This window comes from Pelophylax lessonae, assembly GCF_965119305.1.
Source record: "Pelophylax lessonae genome assembly, chromosome: 1".
In the NCBI taxonomy this organism is placed as follows: Eukaryota; Metazoa; Chordata; class Amphibia; order Anura; family Ranidae; genus Pelophylax; species Pelophylax lessonae.
The window spans coordinates 503,569,257-503,593,317 of record NC_138768.1 but is presented as its reverse complement, the minus strand read 5'-3'; the positions used below and the strand labels follow the sequence as shown (position 1 = coordinate 503,593,317).

The following is a 24,061-nucleotide window of genomic DNA, read 5'->3' as shown; positions in this document are numbered from 1 at the left end:
TGGAAGACATCCGGGTGGAGGGACCATTCCCCCTGGTCCAAGGTCTGGCGACTCAGATAATCCGCCCGCCAGTTCTCCACCCCGGAATGTGAACTGCCGTTATCACCGGGATGTGTGCCTCGGCCCAAGACAGAATGTCAGCCACTTCCCGAGCCGCGCGGGCACTCCTGGTGCCCCCTTGGTGGTTGATGTAGGCCACCGCTGTGGCATTGTCCGTCTTCCCCCAAACCGGACGGCCCTGTAGCCTGTCCGTCCAACGCAGAAGGCAGAGAGCTATCGCTCGCAATTCCAGAATGTTGATGGGAAGGGAGGATTCCTCCTCCGACCAAGTTCCCTGGGCGGACAGAACGCCCAGAACACCACCCCAGCCCAACAGGCTGGCATCCGTGGTGATCACAGTCCACGAGAAAGGGCGAAAAGACTTGCCCCCGACACCGCCGGAGACCGGAGCCACCACAGAAGATCCCTTCTGGTATGATGACTCAATGAGATCCGTAGATCCAGAGATTGCGGTCGCTCGTCCCACTCGGCCAGAATCTCCGCCTGGAGACCACGCGTGTGAAACTGGGCAAAAGGGATCGCCTCGAAGGCCGAGACCATCAATCCCAGACACCTCATACACGTCCGGAGGGACGAGTACTGATTGTCCCTGAGGGACTTGACTGTGTCCTGAAGCGTCCGGAGCTTGTCTTCCGGCAGGAAGACCATCGCTTGAACAGAGTCCAGGATCATCCCCAGGTAGGGAAGATGAACCGACGGACACAGAGTTGACTTTGGAAAATTTATCGTCCACCCGAACTCCTGCAGAGTCTGCATCGTGATGGACAGGTCGTCCACCAGGCCCTGACTGGTCGCAGACCGAATCAGGATATCGTCCAGATACCCCAGGACAGAAATGCCCTGGGCTCTCAATAAAGCCAGAACCGGCGCAAGCACCTTGGTGAAAACCCGCGGAGCCGAAGCGAGACCAAAGGGTAACGCCACGAATTGGTAATGATCCTCCGCAATGGCGAATCGAAGGTACCTCTGGTGACCCTCGAAAATGGGAATGTGAAGATACGCATCCTTCAAATCGATGGAGGCCATGAATTCCCCCGGAACCAGGGCAGCCACCACTGAGCGCAGGGATTCCATGCGGAACTTGCGAACCCGCACAAAGTGGTTCAGAGCTTTCAAGTCCAGAATCGGACGTACCCTGCCCTCCTTTCTGGGCACAGTGAACAGATTGGAATAGAACCCCCGAAATCTGTCCCGATGAGGCACCGGAACCACCACTCCCTGGGCCCGCAGGTCCCGCACCGCCAGGTGCACATCCTGCAAGCGCTCTGGAGATAGCTGAAGGTTTGAGGGGAAAAATCTGCTCGCCGGCCGAGAGAGAAACTCGATCTTGTATCCAGATCGAACGATTTCCTGAACCCACCTGTCCCGAATGCGGTCCAGCCAGGGTTGAAGAGAACCGAGCAAACGTTCCCCCACCCCAGAACTGGGTGAGGGCGTCCCTTCAGGCCGTATTGTTATGGGCAGCGGACCCGGACTGGCCGGACTTCTGCTTACCTGTCCACGGCTTCTTCTGGGAGCCTTGGCCCTTGAAGGGCTTGCCCTTATAGTGCGATCGAAAGGCACGAAAGGACCCCTGAGAGGGCCTAAACGAGGTATTCTTCTTACCACGAACAAACTTATTCTTGTGAGTTTGGGGCAAGAGAGTGCTCTTACCCCCAGAAATTCCCTTTATCAGAGTATCCAAAGATTCGCCAAAAAGGCGAGATCCCGCGCAGGGCAAATTAGCTAAAGTCTTGCGAGAAGATTGGTCAACAGACCAACATTTCAGCCATATCAGGCGACGGTTCAATACCGCCACACTTGAAAGACGCGCAGCCAAAGGGACTAAATCTAAGTCCGCATCACACAAATACATGACACCCTGATGGATTTGATCCACCATAGCCAAAGTTGTCGGCGGGGCAGAGTCAGCCACCAGGGTGCGCCTGAGCACCTGCGTCCCAATCCGCAATAGCCTGGGCTGCCATAATGGAAGCAAAAATAGGCTTCAGCATAGAACCAGCAACCGTATAAGCATGACGGGCCAGAGACCGGGGTATCCTCAGCAGGGATCGCAGTGGATTTATTCAAAACCGCCACCGCGTGATCCACCTGAGGCAGCACACACAAACGCTTATCAGTGGTGGGTGTAAATGGATAACGCAGCTTGAACCTACTCGGCACAGCAAAAGGCTTCTTTAAATTGCGCCATTGCACATCAACCGCGCGCTGAAATTCCACAGAGCAAGGAAAAACCTGCGACGTTTTGCGTTTCCTTTACGTCCCATAAGAGGCCATCAAAGCAGGAGGACATGGTTCATCCTGCAAATGCAGCGTTTGCTTGATAGAAGCAACCAACTCATCCATGATTTCAAGCTCTTCAGACGAGCCAGGGGGAGAATTATCAACCCCTTCTACCTCAGCCTCCCCCTCAGACCCCACAAGGTCTAGAGATGAGTGAGACCCTGAGAAGGGCACTCCAGCCATAGCAGCCCCATCGCCCTCTGAATCAGAGGAAATAGACACTCTGGGCCGTTTGGTGGATCGATCAGCCACCAGCATCTGCACCTGAGCAGCCAAGTTCGCCACAATAGTAGCCAGATCAGCCACCTCGGGGGATGCAGCAGCCCCTTGGCCCCCCACCAAGGTGGGAGGAAACTTGCAATCCTGAGAATCCATGCCCCAGCAAAAGTAGAAAAAAAAGGAGTACCGCCCCTTTAAGACCACGGCGAGCGTAGCCCACCGCACCCTACTGAATACACCGACCCCCACAGGGATAAGAACACTGGGCAAGGAATACAGGAAAAGGAAAGGTAAAACCTGAAGAGATCACACAGGCTGCTGCCACCGATCGCTGTCCCAGAGCAAAAGGAAGTGATGCAATGACTGACCGCCCTATAAAGCCTATGTAAGGCTACACAAACATGGCCGCTCGGCTGAGGATTCCTTAGGCAAAGAGAAAATGGCGCCGACATGTGGCCTGATCGATCGCCGCCAAAATGCCGCGCCATACCACACAGGACCGGTCACCATAAATTTGCCGCAAAAAAATGGCGGGCCGCAGTAGCGATCGCCGCACAGACTGCTTCATGCATTCACACAGCAGAGCGGGAGAGCCCCCCCCCCCCTCGCAGCCCACAGACAGGCAGCTATTCCACACAGGAATCTGACAGGGAGCTCAGCATTTACACAGACATGCAGGGTCACACAGTACCAGACTGACACCCAAATAGACAGGTCCCCACATAGATTTACACTTACCAGTCCGGATGGCGTGGGGAGCCTTCTCCAGCGAACAAACCGCTGCACTGAGGACAGGGAGTGTCGCAGCCAGGACGCAGTGGAACTGCGGTGCGAAACCGCAATGGCGTCCAGTGAGGTAGCCACCTCACAGATAGCATCCCTGCAGCGAACAGGGATGGGTCGTTCAATATGCCAGGGAAACCTGCGCTGAACACTCGATGGCAGGCTGGGAAGCCCCTGGCCCTGAACCCTGGGATCCAGGGTGGCCAGTCCGAGACCCAGCTCCGCATGATCATCTTCATCCGAAGAAGCTAACTAATGCTGAAAAATAACAGCTAAGTAAAAGAAAGAGAAAAAGACTCAAAATAAAATCAAAAAGAGAATAGAATAGAGGCTGAGACAGAGCCCCAGCACAGGATCAGCCTGCTACTCCTAAGCTAGGCATTAGAAACTGAGTTGGGAATGCAGGAAGCAGGGAGGTATTGACTGAGGGGACCACCCCCTAGGGGTGGGATATGCTAAAAGCTTTGATATTAACAAATTGTTGCCTAGCTACTCCTGTGGAGCAAAGGTCAATAACCCCCATTAGTGATGAATATGAAGTGGTGGCGACTGTCGGAGGACGTAAGAGAAACACCTTTTCCATCTTAGAGGGCTTGCGAGTGCCAAAGGCAACTTCCGTCCGAACTGCCTCCACTGGTGCAACCTCCAGTTTTAGGGTCTCCCGGACTGACATAATCAGTGCGTCCACCAGTGCTTTGTCCTGCGCTATGGCAGAGGCAGGAAGATCATCCTCACTGTCAGAGGGACGCGGGACATCAACCCTAAAGGAGGAACCCGCGGCAGCAGCAGCGACCAGCTCAGGATCAGAGTCTGAGGTATCGGACGAGACAGGGGTGGGCGGGGGTCGTTTTTTAGCCCCCCGTCCCTGACAGGCCACCTCCACCCGGGACACAAATGCCTCCAGGACCGCTGAAAGCGAATCAATGGTGAGTGGAGAATCGGAGGGCCCTGCGGCCACCTTGAGGGGGATCAGATGGGGACTCATGTGCAGCAGGGTCCATGGCAATGCCAGGGAAAACCTGTCAGCAAAAAATGACAAAATGAAAAAAAAAAAAAAACACTTTTTCTTGAAAAGAATCCCCCAGCGCTAAAGCGCCCCCAGTGGTCACGTGCTCGAGACCCCCGCAGAGAGAGAGAGAAGAGAGACCCCCCAAAAGGCTCACCACTTGATGCACCAGAGTTCAAACCAGGGCTGCTTTCAGCGCTGTCTGACAGGAAGTCTTTTGTGGAGTGATTTTCCCAGGTCTAGGGAGGGGCCACGCCCTTGGTGATTACTACAGCTGCTCAGCTCTCAAGCAGGACGAGCTGGGTGTACCAAGATGGCCGCCACCATGCAGGCTACAACAAAATGGCGGCCCGTGGGAAAATGGCGGCCTTGTGCGGTCCGCAGTGTCAACAGGGGACCCCCGTGAGCCTACCCTACGGATCGATCATAGATGAGCCTGAAAGCACAGGTATTAACCCCCCCTGATCGTTTTTAGGGTAACACCGGCGGCGCCCCCCCACCGCCTCCATATGTGGCCTGTACCCACTAGTGAGGGGGGCAGATAGGTGGGGGTGCGTAATAGGACAGAGGGGAACCCGGAATCATGAGGGTCCGACCATCCCGGGGAAAGGCCCACGTCCACCCCAAAACCCGTCAGGGGGAGAGGGGGAACATTCTACTCACTATACCGGAACAGGCGGGCACCAACTCCTGACAGAACCCCTCTCCACCGAGGTGGGGGGGGGGGCTGTCGGCCAATACGGACGCCGCGACTCAGATTCCAACTGTTCGTAGGCGACCTGGCGAGACGTTTAACTCGCGGGGCCAGTCCCCGTCCAGTGGGACTATGTCGCGGCTGACCCAGCGCGGAGCTAGGGCCTGCACGCGCTCGTAGGTCGGCTGGGGTGACCACCGGATCTCAACATCCAGCCCGTCGCCCAGATCCAGCATAATTGCTTGAAGATCTCACAAGAACAAACTGGAGAAAAAAAGCTAACTAAAAAAGATTTATCTAAAAAAAGCTTGCCAGGACCAGAGATCCCAGCAAGGAACTTAGGTCCTTACTCCTGACTAGGCAGAAAAAAAAACTGACATCCTGTAGCAGGGAGAGAGAGGATATACCCCCTGGGACTGCCCATAAGGTGTGGCCAGAACTTTTTTCCTGCCTAGTGTCCTACTCCTGTAGGGGGCAGTATATCCCTACTGATATTAAGAAGTCTGCGTCTGTCAATGAGCGACAGAGAAAGGAACTTTCTATGGAAACCCCCCCACCACCACTTGTTGATATACTTGTTGAAAAGGGAGTGTCCCCTACCTGAGTGGGTGGATGTGATACAATAAAAAGGCTAGCCAGACTCTCATACTCCCACTTTGACTCTCTGGCTGGACACACTATGGTAACGTAGAACATTTCTGTGTGAGGGAACGCTTTGTCTTATGTATCCCTATTGCTTTGCGAGACCCTTTGTCCATTTGCAACACTGTATTTGTAAAGATCACTGTTTTTCAGATTTTATCATCTACGTTATATTTGATTATTGATGATTAAAAGTTTATTTTCTGTAAAATTAGATTTTTATTTTAACAGTTATTCATTATTGATTCTATTAGTAATAGCCTCAACAGCATTGGCTAGATTATTTTATAGACAAAAGGCTGTAATCACTTAGTAATAGCTGTAATCACTTAGTAATAAATCTAATAAGTGAAGTGGTAGAAAAACTGCCACAACACAAGTGGCTGAGGAATTGGTGTAAGGAAAGAGGGTCACTGGAGAACTGGACTGACTTCTAGAAGGGACTGCACCTTACTGGAAATGATGCAGCTCTGTGGGGGTGATAAAGCTGGAGAAGCTTTTAAACGTGGTTGGGGGGGGTAAAATCAGAGAAAGCAATAGCCAGCAGTGCCGCACGGCTGTCTTAGCCAATCAAGAGGAAGGGTCTCAGGCAGCCCAGACACTCCTGCAACAATCGCAGGATAGAGATGGGGCTCCGGGGATTAGGGGGGACTGCTGCACACAGATGGCTTTTTATCTTATTGCATAGGATAAAATTAACCCCATAGCGCCAAGAGAACACAAAATACGCGGCCTTGGCTTAGTAATGCCTGTAGGTAGAGGCATCACCCCGACTGCTTTCTTGCAATGACAACCGTTGCGGCTCAGCAGCCACTCAGCTAGCATTACAAAGAGTGGTTCTCCCGTCACCACGTCTGCCGGCTGGCCGAAGACCTAAATTTGGCTCAGATCAGGTCTCTGGTGTAAAAACCAGGAAGTGATGTCATGACATCACATTCGGGTACTGGCGCCTTAACCACAACCACTTTAGCCCCGGAGGATTTGGCTGCTCAATGAGCAGGCCCTATTTTGCGATTCGGCACTGTGTGACTTTAAACGGACAATTGCGCGGTCGTGCGAAGCTGTACCCAAATGAAATTAACATCCTTTTTTCCCCACAAACAGAGCCTTCTTTTGGTGGTATTTGATCACCTGTGCGATTATTTTTTGCGCTATAAACAAGAGCGACAATTTTGGAAAAACAACCTTTTATTTCAAATTTTTTTTATATGAAATTCTCAAAAAAAAAAAAAAAAAAAAAAAAAAATCAAAATTTAACATTTTAGGCCAATTTGTTTTCTGCTACATATTTTTGGTAAAAAAAAAAAAAAAAAATATCACAATAAGTGTATTTTGATTGGTTTGCACAAAAGTTATTGCGTTTACTAACTACGGGAAAGATTTGTCATTTTTATTTTTTTTACTAGTAATGGCTGCAATCTGCGATTTTTTTTGCGGGACTGCGACACTGCGGCGGACAGATCGGACCCCTGACAATTGACACTTTTGGGGGTACCAGTGACATTACTACAGTAATCAGTGCTATAAATATGCAGTTACTGTAAAAATGACACTGGCAGGGAAGGGGTTAACTTAACTGGTGAGCAAGGGGTTAAGTGTTCCTAGGGGCATGGCTTGTGAGATCATCACAGAGACATGCGATCCTATATAGCAGGATCGCATAGCCTCTGTGATAATCTAAGGGAGAATGAGAGAAGACTGTTTACATCAGCCGTCTGTCTTTCTCCCTCTGCTGAGGGAGATAGTGAGTGACCGGCGGCCATCGGAGCTGCCGGTCACATGCGCTGGTTCCCCAGGGAACGAGCGGGGGTGGGAGCGTGCCGCTGGCAGCGCACACTCGCCCCCCACAGACGCCTGAGCGAGTGACGTAGGGCTACATCGCTTTGCCCAGCAGCGGCAGAGTGATGCAGTAAATGTACGGTGGGCGGGGCTGAAGTGGTTAAAGGTGCCAGATAGATATAGATAGATATATATATATATATAAAAAATAAAAAAAAGGCAGCATTCAAAAAACAGCCAAACTTGTGCAGAGGGATTTCTCCATAAAGGGTACCTGTCACTGCCTATTACGGTCACAAGGGATGTTTACAATCCTTGTGACAGCAATAAAAAAAAGTGATCAAATTTTTTTTAATGAATAGTGAAAAAATAAAAAAAAAATTAAGTGCCGCACACCTCCGTGCTCGCGCAGGAGGGAACGCATACGCAAGTCCCGCCTGAATATGAAAACAGTGTTCAAACCACAAGTGAGGTATCGCCGCGACCGTTAGAGCGAGAGAAATAATTCTAGCAAAGACCTCCTCTAAATCAAAAATCTCCATAGGCAACGCTTTAAAAAATGTTAGTTACCTGTTTAAAGTACCCGGGTTTGTCGCCATTTCACGCGTGCAAAATTTGAAAGCATGACATGTTGGGTATCAATTTACTTGGCGTAACATCTTTTACATTATACAAAAAAAAAATTTGGCTAACTTTACGTTTTTTTTTTTTAATTCATGAAAGTGTATTTATTCCCAAAAAATTGCAATTGAAAGACTGCTGCGCAAATACCATGTGACAAAATATTGCAATGATCGCCCTTCTCTACCACACACCTCATATATATATATATATATATATATACACATACACAAAGAAATATGTTTGGGGGTTCTAGGTAATTTTCTAGCAAAAAATACTGGATTTTTGTAAGCAGCATATGTCAAAAGAAGGCTTAGGCTCCAAGGGGTTAAGAAAAAAAAAAAACACCTTCTGACTTTACAACCACTAACTCTGGTGTACAAGAATTAGACTGTATAAACACTGCAAAAATCAAAGCGAAATGCCACGATTTGTTCTAATAATTGGATTTGAATAACCAACATGATCTACAATGGTGGCAACCGTACAAGTTAAAATTTATTCAGCTGTTTGTAGACTCAAGGTTATATCTTAGTTACACATTTTCATGAAAGTAAGCACATTTGGGAAATTTGTACAAATGTTTTAATATTTATGCATGAAAAAAAAAAAAAAACATGGTGCAAGTAGCACCACAACACAGTAAATATCACCAAAAAAAAAAAAAAAAAAAAAATGTATATACTACACACTCACTATTGTTTTTCATTAAACATTTTATATACATTGAACATTAACTCTGCCTATGCGGCAGAATACAGATGACAATCGCCTGCTCCCTATTTACATTTTTTGAAAATTCCAGTACAAATATTTCCATGCAGTAGTTTGTAAATTGAGGAACAACTGCATCTTGACTCCACATGTGGCGGCCAATGTGTTAAAATGCTCAATATACTGCATTTGTCCTAAGCTGAAGTGTAACGTACACAAATATTGTTGACTCCCCAATCAACATGCAAATGCAATCAAAATTTTTCAAAGGATTTGGTTTTCAAGAAGTACCTCTTTTAGGACTCTGAAGTCATCACTGAATCTGTATGCTGGTCTTTGTTTAGAGTTTGGTGGGAGGGGCTGGCAGGCTTGTCTAAATTTTTCCACGTTCCAAGTCAGCGTTCTATGAAAGAACACATGCCCCTTAAAAAGAATATGCGCTTTCCTGCTGGCCACTTAAAGATGCAGACTTTACATAGAACTTTAAATTTGCAATTCCTTAATTTCCTGTCCTGGACTTGATCCTATTGATTTCTAATCAAACAACTGATCAGCAGATTGCACAGCTAAAGTCTGCATGTATAAAGATAGCCAGAGAGGTTTTCTTTCAAATAATGATTAGGAACAAAAGGTCTGATGTCAGAGTAATTAAGAGTAACCTGTTTTAGCACAGGAAAGGACTAGTTACAACAGTGGGGGAAAAAAAAAAGGCAAGACTGAAACTTCAACTTTAAAAATCTTGTAACCCATTTTACAAGGACATATTTGAGATCTGTATGAAGAGGTCGCATCATCTAGTCTATGAAATCTACCTAGTAGCACCGTTTTGTGCCCTCTATTCAAAATAAAGGTTCACAATTCTGAGGACTCAGACTACAACTTGCAAGTAATCTGCTGATCAAATATCTCCATTGTAAGGAAGTGGACCTCTTAAGAGTTAGTCAACAGCTTATCAAAACATTTATATTTTTGTAAATTTTATGTATCATGGTAAGATGCAACACATACATCCTAATGACATTTCCAGAATGATCTAATCAATAATCGCAAAATATTTAAAGACACTACTGTGATATTTCGTAGAATCTCAAACCATCACTAATCGTACCATTTGCATTAAAGCAAACTAAGCAATAAGATTGTGAAAATTGTCTCCTCCATGACAACTAGAAAACTCATTGTCCATGTCCTTTAACATATTAGCAAAATCAGTTATGCCAATTAGAAAACAACTTTTTAAAGGACATACAAAAAATTCTACCAAGTTTGCGTGAATTGTATTTAAAGAAACTGTTTTTTAAAAAAAAAAAAAAAAAAAAAAAAAAAAAAAAAAAAAACACAAACAAAAACCACATAAAAGTGGCAAAAGATACCGCACGTCAAACCTTGTCTGTTTCCTCTTCATTCCTACTAGCTCAGTACTCTGAAGGACTGCTTTCTTTGTCAATACAAATCTGTGCAAGTCCAGAGGAAGCAGGCAAGCTCCGTCACTACCAGAAGTGCCACAGTTTTACCTGCTCAGAATGGCCCAACATTCTGCCACAGAAGGCGGCAATGACCGCTTTTTTTTTTATTTTTCCCTAAAGTGACAGTCACTGCAAAAAAAAAAACTTAATTTGCGCCATTACTATAGAATGAAAAAAGGGAATGTTTATCTTCACACACAAAAAAAAAAAAAAAAAAAAAAGCTTTAATAAATATTTAAATTGTGTCTGCATGAAAATCAAGATTTTTCACACCAAAAGTCAACATGTGAGGGCACAAATATGGAAACCGCCATACCAGATTTACTGACCTCGTGGCTGTAAGCTTGTTCTAGGTATTGAGAAAAGATCTGGGGACAACAGCCCTGGAGCTTTCACTTTTATAACAATGGTGGTTACCATATTTCAATACTCACAGGTTAATTTCAGTAAAAGGTGGCAAGCCTTAAAGTAGAAATTTTCCCATATTTGTTTTGCCATGAACGCTTATCAGAACAAGTCTGCTGAAAGGACCTAGAAGAAATAGGCAACGAAGGCTGCCTTACAAATGTTTTGCATGCAGTACTGTTTGAACCACAGAAGAATGCAAAAGCAGGTTGAAAAAAAAATAGGTCCCAGGTCTTATTGCAATATTTAAGCAATGCAGTTTTATACATCTTCTGCAACTTGTCCTCTGGAATCGTCATCCTCCTCTTCATCATCTAGATCTTTTTCCAAGGGGGGACCCACATCTTTCGAAATTTCATCTACATGAGCCAGCATATCTGCCATAAGAGCCTCTTCCAGCTTTTTTCTCACTTGCTGCACAAGTTCTTCTTGTTTCCTAAAAATAAAAAACAAGCCATTAACAGAGCTTTTCAAAAGTTTAGTGCTCGCACTTGATTGACATATGGTACACCACCAAAAGTACAAGAGCTAGCATCTTTCTAGAAGTACCCAAACTTGCTTAATAGGCACTTGTGCAGTCCCACTTGGCTCAACCTCGAGATAAAAAATCTGACATTTACCAGAACAGAAAATGAAAGCCATTAGGTGTAGTTGTTGGGCCACTTTACAAGACATGAAACATTCAATCCGGACTTTATGAAAACTAGAATACACAATTTCACTGCAAATCCTGTAACAAGTATTCCTACTTAACCCTTCTGCCCTTTTAAGGGGAACTTTATGCCAGTAGGCAAGCCCCCAATTATGTGATCACTGATTGGCTGTAAGGACCATGTAATTTTAAGCACGCCCCACAGGGGTCTCCAATACAACCGCTCGATCGCAATGCAGGGGGCACCAAGTGAGCACGCTCCTAGGACAAAACAGGGGCACTGGCTGTACGCATCTATGTGGCAGTCCAACACTAAAGCTCACCACTGTGCTGCCACAAGTATGCATATGGCTGGCAGGAAGGTGTTTAGACAGAAAAACTGCAAGGAAAAAAAAAAAAAAAAAAAAAAAAAAAAGTCTTGCATTGGTAATTTCACCTTCACTCTCGAACACAGCCTTATTACTCTTATTTTCTGGCCATTTTAGCATTGTACCTTATGTCTTCATCTGTCACCATGAAAGCTTTACAGAGAGGCTGTGAAGTATTGAGCCAGACTCCAGGATTCTTCTCCACTGCAGCAGACAGTTGTCCAGTTATTGGCATAGTACTTGTATGTAGAGCACTAGCAATGGCAGACAAGAGCGTTTCATCGGTGCATCCAGGACCAACACCTAAGAACAAAACCAACAAAGTTGCATTACTGGAGGGGATTAGGTAGCAAGTGTTGAAGTCACAAACTAAATATGGACTTCTACAGACGTGAACCAAACTATCCAGTCTAATAGGTTTCCAACTTGGCAGCAGAATAATGGGCTAGTAAAAAAAAAAAAAAAAAAAGTTTTTAAGGTATTTTCTGTTTACTTTGAACAGTCTTCCTCACTGAGGGAATATATGTCACAAAAGTGCAGGTAGTGTATGTAAATCTTAAAAAAAAAAAAAATGACCCGTTTTCACAGTGAACATTTATTGGAAGCTATAAAAAAAAAAAAAAGACAATGAGGTGAAAAATGTTGCATACTCACAAGCTAGAAAGAACTGCCCAGTGCTTAGATATTCATATTCCTTGGATCTAAGCGAATACCAGATGTAGGTTTTCTGCAATTATTCCCATACAGTGCTTTAAGCTGACAAATGAACATTCAGCTTTAAAAATTGTATTCCTTATCAGGACAGTATCTTCCTCTAACACATTTTTGGGATACACTGTATTTGAAGGCATCATTAAGTCAGTTTTCTTTCAGTATTCCAAACGAGTTGACAATTACACTTCAGATTTGACCCCCTATTGTTGGAATGCACTTGGGACTTAATCCATGTGGGGAAAAAAAACCCCCACAACATTCTGGATTTAACCAGAGACTCTGAACCAGGAAAGAATTTAGTACAGACAGCCAAGTTTAACCACTCCATACCGGGCGAACTTCGACATTCCTCTCCTACATGTAAAAATTGATTTTTTTTGATAGAAAATTACTCAGAACCCCAAAAACATTATATATATTTTTTTAAATGGAGACCCTTGGGGATGAAATGGCGGGCAACGCTATTTTTTATTTCACATGGTATTTGTGCAGCAATTTTCAAATGCCTTTTTTTTTTTTTTTTTTAAACAAAACCGTGAAGTTAGCCCTTTTTTTTTTTGTAGTATGTGAAAGATGATGTTATGGTGACTAAATAGATACCCAACATGTCATGCTTTAAAACTGCGCACACTCATGGAATGGCACCAAACATAGGTAATTGTTTTTACAGGTTACCAGTTTAGAGTTAGAGGATGGCTTGCACTTAAATTATTGCTCTCGCTCCAACGTTCGCTGCGATACCTCACATGTGTGGTTTGAACGTTGTTTACATATGTGGACGCGACCTACGTATGTATTCACTTCTGCGCGCGAGCACAAAGGGAAGGGGCACTTTAATTTTTTTTTTTATTATTTAAAATTTTTACACTTTTCCCTTTAAATTTTTTTGATCACTTTTATTCATATAAATACACACAACACAATCTCAGGCTATGATTGTTTTTATGGTGCAATGGCTGGCGGAAAAATAAATGGATATCTGAATATGTCTGTAGCTACACTCCTTCAGATATTCGCACTGAAAGCCCAGGACGTCATATGACATTCAGCAGTATGGAAGTGGTTAATTGGATTGTTGGAGTGGTTATCACTTCAGTATTATATTTTATCATAAGAATTTTTGGTCACGGATGTGTTATATGGTTTATGAACTTCAGTAACCATTTCATCTGGTTTGCTTTTTTTTCTCTTCAGTCTCATCATACACAATTATTTTATGTACACTAGCTGTGTTTAATGCACTTTAGGCTTTCCCATTTCTTACTTTTTTTATGTGGTTAGCACTGCACATCACATATGGTAACGGACACTTACCCTGCAGTCCCTTTGGCAACTCCATAGTTTTCACCAGCTCTTCTGCTATGTCGAAAGCATTTAAACCAGCGAGTTTTTTTTCCCAAAAAAGCTGCAGTTGTAAAAAGAGAAATGTAATTACTGAACGCATTGGAGTGGGGAAAGTGCAAAGTGTGAAATACTAAGTACTACTGCCTGTTTACTGAACTTAAACAACCCCCTTATACTATGCCTCATTTATAAATCTTTCAACACTTGATCTCCAAAATGACCACTATAGAATTTGGAAAGCAACAATGCACAATGTTTTTCTTCAAAATACAACTTATAAAGAGTACTAGAATACTATGGCTACACTGATATTTTTAACCACACAATGAAATCTATATTCAGCATCCCCTGAAGTTGTAGGGAAACTGGAGGAAGTTAAGTATGTGCTGCTGGTAAACTAGTTTGCTTTGCCCTGCAAGTGTAAAGAAATAGCACACCTTTAAAAACCAGTGCCTCAAAAAATACCCCACCCCTGACAAAATTTAGAAAAAGAAAAAAAAAAAAAGCAGTTGTAATATTTAAGGATAGTATGGAGATTTATCTTAGTAAGAACTACACATCTGGTGAAGAGGAAATACTGCATATGAACAGTTTGTATTTTAATATCCAGCCATTAAGATGTACAGTGTACAGTAGTTCTTTGCAGCTTTTGGCATGTTTTACAAGCATCTGCTTTGGTGAACAATGCCATTTATTCTCAGTAAGCCAAGTTAAACACTTCATCATAAATATCAGTCAGACAAACAAAACCACTTCTGCTGTGATCTCTTATTAGAAAACATAGTGATGTGTGTGATTTAACTGGCACGTTTGCCAGGCTATCTGAAAACCTAAAGTAATATTTTCCCCAAAGCATTACAGTTTTTTACTTTACTATAACAGAGGAGTGTCAATGATCCTGAATACCCCTATAATAGACTATATGGCCCTTCCAAATAAAAAAAACAAACAAATAGTCAACGATGTACACAAAATCTCTTTACAGCACAGAATATTGATCTACCATTTTATGAAATACCATTTCTGAATGTTAAGACATTTCATTTTTTCTTTTTAACAAGCCCTCACCTGACGTGGCTGGTCAACTGCTTTTTGTGGGTCACTTTTCACTTTGTTGGTAGGATGGTTTGTCACTTTAGTGACTGGTTGCTTGAAGATGGACGCAGTCTGCCGGACTGGGAGTGCAGTGTTCAAATCAGGTTTGCCCTGAAAACAGAAATAGGTATACTATTCAACTCTGTTTAAAGCCCATTTAATGTATTGCAGTTTACAAGTCCTTAGGAGGTTATCGCTGGAATATTTGGGACAGGGTTCTCTAGTCCTATTACCAGTAACAAAGGGGTATGGTACTGCATGCTGCAGATAATGTGAATAGTCAGCACAGAAAAGTTTCACCTCACTGTTGAAAAGCTTGTTGTAAGGGTTTACATATAGTTAAGGTTCTTTGCATACCACACCGGGCTCGTCTAGCTGCTGTGCATCCCTCCTGGCGTTTAAATGTGCCTGGGAGAAAAACAGACACAGTGTCCAGTCCCACTGCCTGAAGCCTGTCACTATCAGCCTTCAGCTTGGTTGAGCACTGCAACGAGTGGTGCAAGAACATGTAGGACCCTAAAACCGGTTGCCACGAAGTACAGCATTCAGCCCTGCTGTAGCCTGCAAGGCTGGATGCTGCACTTGTCCCTCTCCTGGGCCCACTAAACCGCCAGAAAAGATGAACTGCTAGATAAACCATGACCTGCTATGGTATGGGTATTAGGAGGAGTTCAGTAACCCTTTTTTTTTTAGCCATCCTGACACAGAAAGGTGAGGAAGGTTTGACATCCTGGGACTTTTAGGGATACAAACTGTAGGCATCCAGGGGTGCACATCTGTCCCTTTATGCATGTGAACACTCAGGTGTGTGGTGACCAACATACAGCTACAGACTATCAGATTTGTACAGGCGGTTTGTGTACACCTGACACTTCTGTGCAAGAAATGCACTGGTTTCAATGTGCCCACATCCTTAAAAGGAGTTGTAAAGTCAGGTTTTTTATCTTTATGCATTTTTTGCATGAAGATAAAAAACCTGAGTGTAGCAGCCCCCTAATACTTACCGGAGGTCCTTCTCTGTCCACGAATCCCTCGGCCATCCGGGACTTTCCCTCCTAATTGGCTGACTGACACCCAAGGGAGCCAAATCAGGAGAGAGAGAGGGGACGGGACCGAACGGCATCTCCGTGTATGAATGTACACACGGAACTGCAGCTCTGCTTCCTGTGGGGGCACTCGATTGGAGGGGCTAGGGGCAGCAACGAGGAACCCGAGAAGAGGAGGATCCAGGTTGCCCTGTGCAAAATCAACTGCACAGAGGAAGTATAATATTTTTCTTTTTAAAAAAAACAAGATTTTACAATCACTTAACCACTTCCATACCACTGGACGTTCGACATTCTGGGCTTTGAGTGGAGGATATCTAACATGATGCTTGCAGCTGCAGCCATCATTCAGATATAATTTTTTAGCCGGGGAAGAGTTATTCAGCCTCTTGATTGTGCTTACAGGCGGCAGGAGGGAGATGTACCCCCCCCCCCCGCCACTTCTACCAGCGAGCCGGAGAAGTACACCATAGAGAATACCAAAGACCAGAGGGTCCTGGACAGTCTGAGGCCCGGGAGCGACGTTATGATATGCCCGGCCTGGCAATTGTAAAATACTGCTGTGACCTCGGCTGGATAGCCAATTTTTTTTCCCTTGATTTTAGGCTTTCCAGCCTGCAGGACCAAAGATCTCTCCATAAAAGAAAAAACAGTCATGCACTATTCCTATTACAAAGGATGCTTACATTCCTAGTAATAGGAATAAAAGTGATAAAAAAAAAAAAAATTAAAAAAGTATAAAACTGCCCCCGCACGCAGAAGTGAACGAATACTTACGTCACTTCCACATACGTAAATGCCGTCCAATCCACACGTGAGGTATTGCCACGAACGTTAGAACGAGAGCAACAATTCTAGCCCAAGACTTCCTCTAACTCTAAACCTGTAAAGAATTTTAAAGCGTTGCCTATGGAGATTTTTTAAAGTAGAGAAGTTTGGTGCCATTCCACGAGTGTGCGCAATTTCAAAGCATGACATGTTCGGTATCTATTTACTCGGCGTAACATCTTTCACATTTATAGAAAATTTGTGAAAAATTGTGCTAACTTTAGTGGGTTTTTTTTTTTCCACAAAAAATTTTGTGAAAAATAGGATTTTTACATGTAGGAGCAGAGTGCCAGAATTGGCCAGGTATGGAAGTGGTTAAAGGTTGACTCAACAAAATTTGTGCGAGACTGAGCACCAACAGCAACTTTTTCACTCAATGGCAAGATTTCATGAATCAAAATTAGTGGTGAATCTCCAGCTCTATGACATAGTTACATAGTAGGTAAGGTTGAATAGAGACAATAGACCATCCAGCTCAACCTGTGTAGGTGTGTGTGTCAGTAAATATTTCCCATATCTCTAAATTGTGTTCTTTAAAATGCGTGTCCAATACTCCTCGCTGCCACCACCAATTGTGGAAGAGTGAGCTACACATCCTTCTCTTCCTGACAGTGAAAACCTCACTGTGCAGTTTAAAGTTAAACTACTCCTTTAATCTCATTGTGTGGCCTGTATCCTCTTACACTCAGTCTGAATAACTGGATTTTTGTCTTACAGTAAAAATAAGATTTTTGTAAGATCTTACCGTAAAATCTTTTTCTCTGATGTCCATCGACAGGCGCAACCACATCTCCATGAGCCGAGTGGGTTATGCTGCCACCTGCAGGATTAGTCTAGGCATTACGTCTCCAGGCATTACCCCCACTGCCACAGCCCAGCACATCAGTTTAGTTGAAAGCAGTGAAGACAAAAAGAACCATCCCCATACAGAGGGGCGGGTGCTGCGTCTGTCGATGGACATTAGAGAAAATTATTTTACAGAAGATCTTACAAAAATCTTAATTTCTCTATCGTCCATAGACAGACGCAGCCTTACTCCATGAGCTGAGTGGGACGTCCCAAAGCAGTATAGGCATGAGGGGTGGGAAAACCGCATCCAGACAGTAACGTCAACTCCAAGAGGCTAAATCTAGCCAACCGGGCAACATGGAGCTCAACCAAAGAGGAGCTGACCCAGGCAAAACACTCGAGAACAAAACCATTCTCTTATGAAACAGCAGCTTGCAAAACCTTGCAAAATTTGGTAAAAGGTGTACACAGACAACCAAGTTGCTGCCTTACAAACTTGTACAACAGAGGCCTGATGGCAAAAAGCCCAAGAGGCAATCAGCGCTCTAGTAGAATGCGCCTTTACAGGGAAAAGGAGGAACCTGACCCTTGATTGAATAAGCCTGAACAACCGTCTGCATGATCCATCTCAAAATGGTAGCAGCAGACGCAGCCAAACCTTTGCGAGGACTGTCTGTAAGGACAAAGGAGTTTGACTTCCTGAAGGAACCGTCAGATAAACCCTTAGCGCCCGAACCACATCCAGAGAGTTGCAAGGCAACTTCTTTGGGACGTTCAGGCTTAAGACATAAAGGAAGGGAACAGAATGTCTTCATTCAGGTGAAAATCCGACACCACCTTAGGAATAAAGGACGGATTAGGTCGGAGGACCACCAAATTAAGGCGAACGAGAGGACAGCGCCACCAACTCAGAGACTGCGGGCAGAAGTGAGCCACTAGGAAAGAAACCTTCTGCGACAAAGAAAGCAGAGAAATCTCCCCAATATTCTCAAAAGGAAGCTTTTGAAGAACAAACAAAACCAGATTAAGATCCCACGGCGGTAACGGGGATCTCCGGAGGAGCCAGATGACGCACCCCCTGAATGAAAGTGTGAATCAAACTATTAGCAGCCAACGGACATTGGAAGTAAATAGCCAAGGCTGACACCTGGCCCTTGATGGTGCCCGCCAGGCGCTGCTCAACCCCTTTTTGCAAAACGGCCAAAACCCTAGCTCTAGAGAACAGGCGAGGGTGCAGCTGCAGCGATTTACACCATGAAATGTACGATTTCCACGTACGATGATAGATCTTCCTATATGTGTGTATTTCAACAGCCAAGCCCTTAAAGCCAGCGAGCATACAGCAGGATGGAAGATCGGTCCTTGAGATAGTAGATCTCCCCGCAGAGGAAGACACCATGGATGATCCACGACAATTCCCAGTTCTGCGTACCAGGACCGCCAAGGTCAGTCCGGTGCCACCAGAATGACTTCCATCGCCACCCGGTGAAGAAACCTCGGCAGGAGAACAAGATGAGGGAAGGCATAGATCAGGGGATACTGACTCCAAGCAGCCACCAGAGCGCCTGTGGCGTCGGCCAGAGGATCCCGAGACCAGGCCACAAACACTGAACTTTCCTGTTGAGGCGAGACGCGAACTGATCCACCCCTGGAGTCCCCCATCGGGCACACAGGAGACGAAACACCTCCGGATGAAGGGACCATTCCCCTTGATCCAACACCTGACAACTCAGGAAATCCACCTTCCAATTCACCACACACCAGATCTGGACTTCGGAGAGAGCCGAGACATTGTGTTCCGCCCACACCAGAATCTAGGCCACCTCCTTGGACTCCTGGTGCCCCCTTGGTGATTGAGGTAAGCCACGGCCGTGGCATTGTCTGACTGGACCCGAACAGGAGAGCTGCATAGCTGACTCGTCCAGTGAAGCAGGCAGAGCTTGATTGCTCTCAGCTCCAGAATATTGATCGACAAGGAAGACTCTTACGTCATCCAAGTTCCCTGGGCACAGAGCTTCCCCAGCCTAACAGGCTGGCATCTGTGGTGACCCCCATCCAAAACACTGGCAGGAAAGGACTTTCCTTGGCACAGGACAGGTGACTGGAGCCACCAAGAGAGCAGACTTCGTGAGATGGCTCAACCGAATATTCAGGTCCAAAAAAGGACCGAGGATCTCTGTTCCATTTTGACAATCTCTTTCTGCAACTGTCTCGTGTGAGACTGAGCAAACAGAACAGCTTTGAAGGTCGAGACCATCAGAACCAGGGCCCTCATGCAAGCCCGCAATGAGGACTGATCGGTCTCCCATCAGCAACCGGACCGCCCTTTGCACCTTCTGAAGCTTGTCGAAGAGAAGGCAGACCCTCGCCAGAGCAGAGTCGACGATCAGCCCCAGATAAGTGACCCACACGGACGGTGTCAGGGCAGATTTGTAGAAAATGATCGTCTACCCGAATTCCTGAAGGGTCTGAATGGTGATGGAGACGTTGTCCAGCAGATCCAAATGGGAGACTGCACACAACAGTAGATCGTCCAGATATCCCACAAATTAAAAGTGCTCCTCTGCCACCGCAAAGCGGAGGAATCGCTGGTGTCCCTCGAATATGGGGACGTGGTGATACGCATCGGAGATCGATGGAAGCCATAAAATCCCCCTGATTCAAAGATGCCACCACCGACCGAATGGACTCTATTTGAAACTTTTGCACCTGCACAAAGCGGTTCAGAGCCTTGAGGTGCAGGATTGGACGCACTTTGCCCTCCTTTCTGGGCACCGTAAACAGGTTTGAATAGAAACCTTGAGATGGTTCCTGCAGGGGAACCGGCACAATCACCCCTTGAGCCACGAGATCTCGCACAGCCTCCCCCAGATCCATTAAACGCTCCAGGGAACCCAATCGTCCTGAATGAAGGAAGTCCAGGGTTCCTGGAAGAAGCGCAGACGTCCCCCCTACCCCTGAGACAGGTGAGGGCGCCCCTTCATGCTGAAGAGGACTTAGCAGCACCAGACTGACCAGCCTTGGGCTTGCCCCAATGCTTTTTAGCTCCTCCAGAAGCTCTGAACGGCTTACCTTTTTCTTGCGCCCTGGAGGCACGAAAGAAAAAAAAACAAAAAAAAAAAAAAAAAACATTTATGAGCAGAAGAGGAGGGACCCCCACTTCGTACTGGGAGTCTTACCTTTGGAGGATTGAGAAAGAAGAGTACTCTTGCCGCCAGTCAGGCCCTTGGTTAACTCATCCAATGAGTCACCAAACAACCGGTCTCCAATAAAGGGGAGATCAGCTAGGGCTCTCTTAGAAGCTTGGTCAGCCGACCAGCTTTTCAACCAAACCATGCGTCTTAAAACAATGCCCACGCCCAAAACCCTGGCCACCAGGGGAGCCGCATCCCTAGACGCATCACACAGGATCTCCAGAGCCTGGATCACCTGGTCCAAAAGTTCCAGCTGTTCCAGTGGGGGGGGGGATTGGGGGGGGGGGGGGGGGGAACAGTCTCCGGGTCCAAAGACTCCCGCAAACCCCTAATCCATTCCGTCACCGTCTGCGAGACTACCACAGACACAAAAAACGGCTTCAAAATGGAACCCGCCAGCACGTGAAGATGGCGGGAAAGGGATTCCACCAGCCTGTCCACTGGCTCTGTGAAAACTGGGGAATCCTCCACAGGCATAAGTAGATTTGTTTAATCTGGAAACAGGATGGTCCACTTTAGGTGGCATCGTCCAACGGTTTCAGCAAAAGGATACCAGCATTTAAATCGTTTTGGCACCACTTACTGCTTAATGCACCGCCATTGGTCATTCACAATATCATGAAAAGTGTCGGGACAAGGGAAAACCCTGTCAGCTTTGAGACTTCCGAGAGCCAAAAGCCACCCACGTCCCTGCCGGTGTCGGCTCAGCCAATTTTAAAGTATCCGGTACTGAAAAAAATCAGGGCTTCCACTAAGGCGCGTTCACGCGCTGCAGCTAAGACCGGTCCTCTTCACCATCTGACTGCAAGGACAGCGATCTCTCAGGTAGGGGGGCATCTGGGGCAACCCCACCAGCCTCTGAATCAGAGGACACCTCCATAGATGGAGAAGGCAGCGGCCATTTTCGGCTATCAACCTTTTTCATGACTAAATGAACTTTAACTGATACGGACTGTTCAGGAGTCGCACAGAGTGGGTCTGAGGGTGATTTCAGTTTGGGACGCAATACTGCAATTTGCAAAAAAAGTAGTACTGTCGCTTTAAGAGCGCCGATCGCAGCGGTCTGCAAGGAACCCCTTTAAACTAAATTGACAGCAGAAAGTGCAGTAATATGCCCGCAGGGACCCCAAGTACGGTACTACCTCAGACAAACCATCCTCCTGATTCTTCCAACAGCATGGAGAGAAAGAACGGAAGTGACCTTGGCCAGCAGCAGGAAATGAATGCACAGGAAGTGATGTCGCCTAAGGAAGGTCCTACAGCTCAGCATAGCACAAGGGCTACACAAAGATGGATGCCCATACATATCAATAGGAAGCTACAGGGAAAAATGGTTGCCCCATACAAGTCTATAGGAAAAAATTCACATTGCCCACACTTAACATGGCGGCGTTCACGGCGAACCATGCGGCCAGGGCCCGACACAAAGGCCTCAGGAACCACAACAGGGACCAGCAAGCCCAAGGTACCATGTCACCCCCCCCCCAGGGCGCCAGGCACTCCCGACACACAGTCACCTGCAGGGGCAGTGAAGGGGAGAGGGTAGGACACAGACCGGACGCCAGGGGGATCTTTTGGGAGGTACAAATCCCATTATCCCCAGGACAGGACCCACATCCACCCAAAGCCAGCAGGGGCAAATTTACTAAGCATACCATGGACCAGGTGGGCTCCGCTCTAAGCAGATTGCCTCCCACCCGAAGTGGGCATGCTGCCAGCCAAGGGGTACGCTGCGACTCAGGGTATTCCATGTCGTCGCGTCCTGGCGAGGCATCTGCTCACAGGCTCGTCCCCATCAGGAAAAGGGGCATTGTCCTAGGCCAAGGTCGGGACTATAACCTACTCACGCTTGTAGGCCAGACGTGGGTGGGGTGCGGAACCACAAGGATCTAGATTATCCAGTGCGAAGCCCCAGCCGGCATCGTTGCTTGTAGATCACCAGGAAAATTCTTCCCTGAACAATAGCTAGCAAGTGAGCAAAGAGAAATAAAAAGAAAATATTCTGAAAAGAAAAAAAAAAAAAAAAAAACTGAGACCCCGAAGGGCCACTACTTAGCGCACCATGGGACCAGGTAGGCACCATTGCAGACAGATCACCCCACCATGTTGGCATGGGAGTGCTACGGGCCAGAGGTATGCTGAGACTCAGGTCATGACTAGGATCGTGACAAGAGCTATTTACGAGCCGTTTAACTCGCTGGCCGTCCCCCGTCCAGTGGGGCTATGTCGCTGCCAACCCAGCGCGGAGCTAAAGTCGGGTCGCGCTCGCTGACCAGACCGCAAGGATCTAGGATATTCAGTTCGTCGCCCAGTCCGGCAGTTGATTATAGTTCTCACAGGAACAGAAAATAAAAAAGGAAAAAAGTTGTTTGTTTAAAAAAGGTTAAAAATGCTAGGACCAGAGATCCCAGCAAGGAACTAGGTTCTTACTTCTGACTAGACCAAAAAAAAAAAGTCCTATAGCAAGAAGTGGGAGTATACCCCCACCCCCTTGGACTGCCCTATAGGCGTGGTCACATTTTTTTTCCACCTAGTGTCCTTCTCCTATTGAGAGCAGCATAAACCAAGAAGATATGGAGCTCTGTCCGTCAATGAACTAGAGAGTTTTTCCTATGTTGGAATCACCATTGAGACATTTGTAAATTGCCATCATGTCCCCTCTCAAGCATCGCTTCTCCATGAGAACAAATGTAGTAGTGCCTGTAGTCATTCTCTTGCAATCAGCTGGTACAATTCTTGTCAGTATGCTCTTTGCAAAGATTAGGAAAAATGGTCTAGCTATAACCTGACCGAGTTCTTTGAGGACTCTCGGGTGTAAGCTAGGGATACCGATATTCTGTACATTTAGTTTTTAAAAAAATAAAGACAATTTTTTTTTTTTTTTTTTTTTTTTTTTTTTTTTTACACAAATCTGGTACTGAACATGTTTTTGTTTAATGCTTAACCACTTAAGCCCCGGAAGATTTTACCCCCTTCCTGATCAGGACCTATTTTGCAATTCGGGAATGTGTGACTTAACGGACAATTGCGTGGTCGTGCGACGCTGTACCCAAATGAAATTGGTGTCCATTTTTTCCCACAAACAGAGCTTTCTTTTGGTGGTATTTGATCACCTGTGTGATTTTTTGATCATGCGCTATAAACAAAAAAAAAAAAAGAGCGACAATTTTGCACAAACAACAATATTTTTCACATTTGGATTTATATGAAATCTCCCCCAAAAAATGTAAAAATCAAAATTTAACATTTTAGGCCAATTTGTTTCCTGCTACATATGTTTGGTAAAAGAGTATTTTGATTGGTTTGCGCAAAAGTTATTGCGTTTACTAAGGGAAAGATTTGTCATTTTTGTTTTTTTT

The 24,061-nt window shown here is 45.8% G+C and overlaps 1 protein-coding gene across 3 annotated transcripts in view; it reads right to left on the bottom strand.

Moving 5' to 3' along the window:
* Window positions 1-10,675: 10,675 nt before the first annotated feature.
* Window positions 10,676-24,061, bottom strand: part of MBD3 (methyl-CpG binding domain protein 3) — a 46,244-nt gene continuing 32,858 nt past the window's right edge. For 2 of the 3 annotated variants that reach the window (XM_082270945.1, XM_082270947.1), the window contains 4 exons: window positions 14,819-14,956; window positions 13,721-13,811; window positions 11,818-11,995; window positions 10,676-11,108 (listed from right to left, as the gene is read on the bottom strand). In XM_082270945.1, the coding sequence (XP_082127071.1) occupies window positions 10,934-11,108; window positions 11,818-11,995; window positions 13,721-13,811; window positions 14,819-14,956 (582 nt within the window). In that variant the 3' untranslated portion in view covers window positions 10,676-10,933. The remainder of the gene's footprint in view (window positions 11,109-11,817; window positions 11,996-13,720; window positions 13,812-14,818; window positions 14,957-24,061) is intronic. The other variant, XM_082270946.1, reaches the window with a different exon arrangement.